Here is a 1,328-nt window from a genome sequence, read left to right as displayed (position 1 = left end):
TGGAGGACGCGCGAGGCGCAGGGGCTGTGGGAGGGAGGCCAGGGTGAGCGTGGCCCCCGGGTGCCCTGGCCGCCCCCTTGTCCCGGCCGGCCCCCCACCCGCGGGCACCTGGCAAAGCAGCAGAGCACATCGAGCCGGCGGTGCCGGCGTCGGTGCAGGTCGAGGCTGAGCACAGCCGGGAAGACGAGCAGCACCATGGCGAAGTTGGATGCCACGACCACGGCTGCCTGTGAGGGACACGCGTGAGGCCGATGGTACCAAGGGGCAGGTGCCCCCGGCTCAGTGAGGAAGGCAGTGCCCAACCCCCACCAGCCTCCAGCCCCCACGGCAACCCTAGGGGCATAGGGAATGACGGGAGGTGGGGAGAGGGGTGCGGGGGCCTGACCTTACCGGGAGAAAGCATGGGGTCAGGGGTCAGGGATCCTATCTGGACGGAGAGGGCACCTCAGGTGGGGAACTGGGGTCAGGGAGAAGGCGCAGGGCAGGACTGGGGTTGGGGGTCAGAGGTCAGGGATGGTACCTGGAGGGAGAAGGTGTGCAGGGGAGGGCGGGGATGGGGTCAGGAGTCAGGTGTTGCATTTGCAGGGAGAAGGCTTACAGGGCAGGGGGCAGGGGTGGTAGCAGCAGGGAGAAGAGGCTCAGGGTAGGGAGGGAGCCCAGGGCTGGGGGTCAGGGGCTGCACAAGCAGGGAGAAGGGAAGCAGGCGGGGATGGGGTCAGGGCTCAGGGGTCGTACCTGCAGGGAGAAGGCGCGCAGGGCGGGGATGGGTACCAGGGCGGCCATGAGGAAGGCGATCATGTTGCTGAGGGACGTCAGGGCCACGCTGGTGCCCGTGCGCCGCAGGCACTCGCCCGTCCGCTCCTGGGGACACAGCGGGGGGGTCACGGTGGGGTGGGGGGGTCCGGGCAGCTCACCCCCTCCCACCTGCCGGCACGGGGGGTCTCACCTTGAAGGGGATGTGAGGACCGGCCTCGGGGAAGGCGTGCGCCAGCAGGAACATGTCATCCACACCGATGCCCAGCGCCAGGAAGGGCAGCACCTGCCACGACCCAGGGTTCAGCACCCAAAACGTGGCCCCCAAGAGGGTGCCCAGCCACGCACCCCTCCCACCAGTCACCCATCCAAGCGCTGCCCTAAGCCCACCCTGCTTAGCATAGGAGACAGCCCACCTCCTCATCCCATTGAGCCACCACACCAAGTGCCCAAAGCCACGCCATGGAGCAAAGGATTGTGGGAAGTGCCACGCTGGGCTGCCCCCCCCGTACCTGCGTGGTGGCCGCGTTGAAGGCAATGCCGAGCAAGGAGCAGAGCCCGAGCCCGGAGGCCAC

The 1,328-nt window shown here is 68.8% G+C and overlaps 1 protein-coding gene across 1 annotated transcript in view; it reads right to left on the bottom strand.

Moving 5' to 3' along the window:
* The window catches only part of PTCH2 (patched 2), a 9,258-nt gene that overhangs the window by 4,873 nt on the left and 3,057 nt on the right, over positions 1-1,328 (bottom strand). Inside the window, exons 3-7 of the mRNA XM_025207152.1 lie at positions 1,266-1,328; positions 947-1,039; positions 736-861; positions 109-227; positions 9-24 (exon numbers count right to left, since the gene is read on the bottom strand). Coding sequence (XP_025062937.1) covers positions 9-24; positions 109-227; positions 736-861; positions 947-1,039; positions 1,266-1,328 — 417 coding nt within the window. The remainder of the gene's footprint in view (positions 1-8; positions 25-108; positions 228-735; positions 862-946; positions 1,040-1,265) is intronic.

The sequence above is a fragment of the Alligator sinensis genome, unplaced genomic scaffold, assembly GCF_000455745.1.
Source record: "Alligator sinensis unplaced genomic scaffold, ASM45574v1 scaffold781_1, whole genome shotgun sequence".
Taxonomy (NCBI): Eukaryota; Metazoa; Chordata; order Crocodylia; family Alligatoridae; genus Alligator; species Alligator sinensis.
This window is presented reverse-complemented; position numbering and strand designations above follow the sequence as displayed.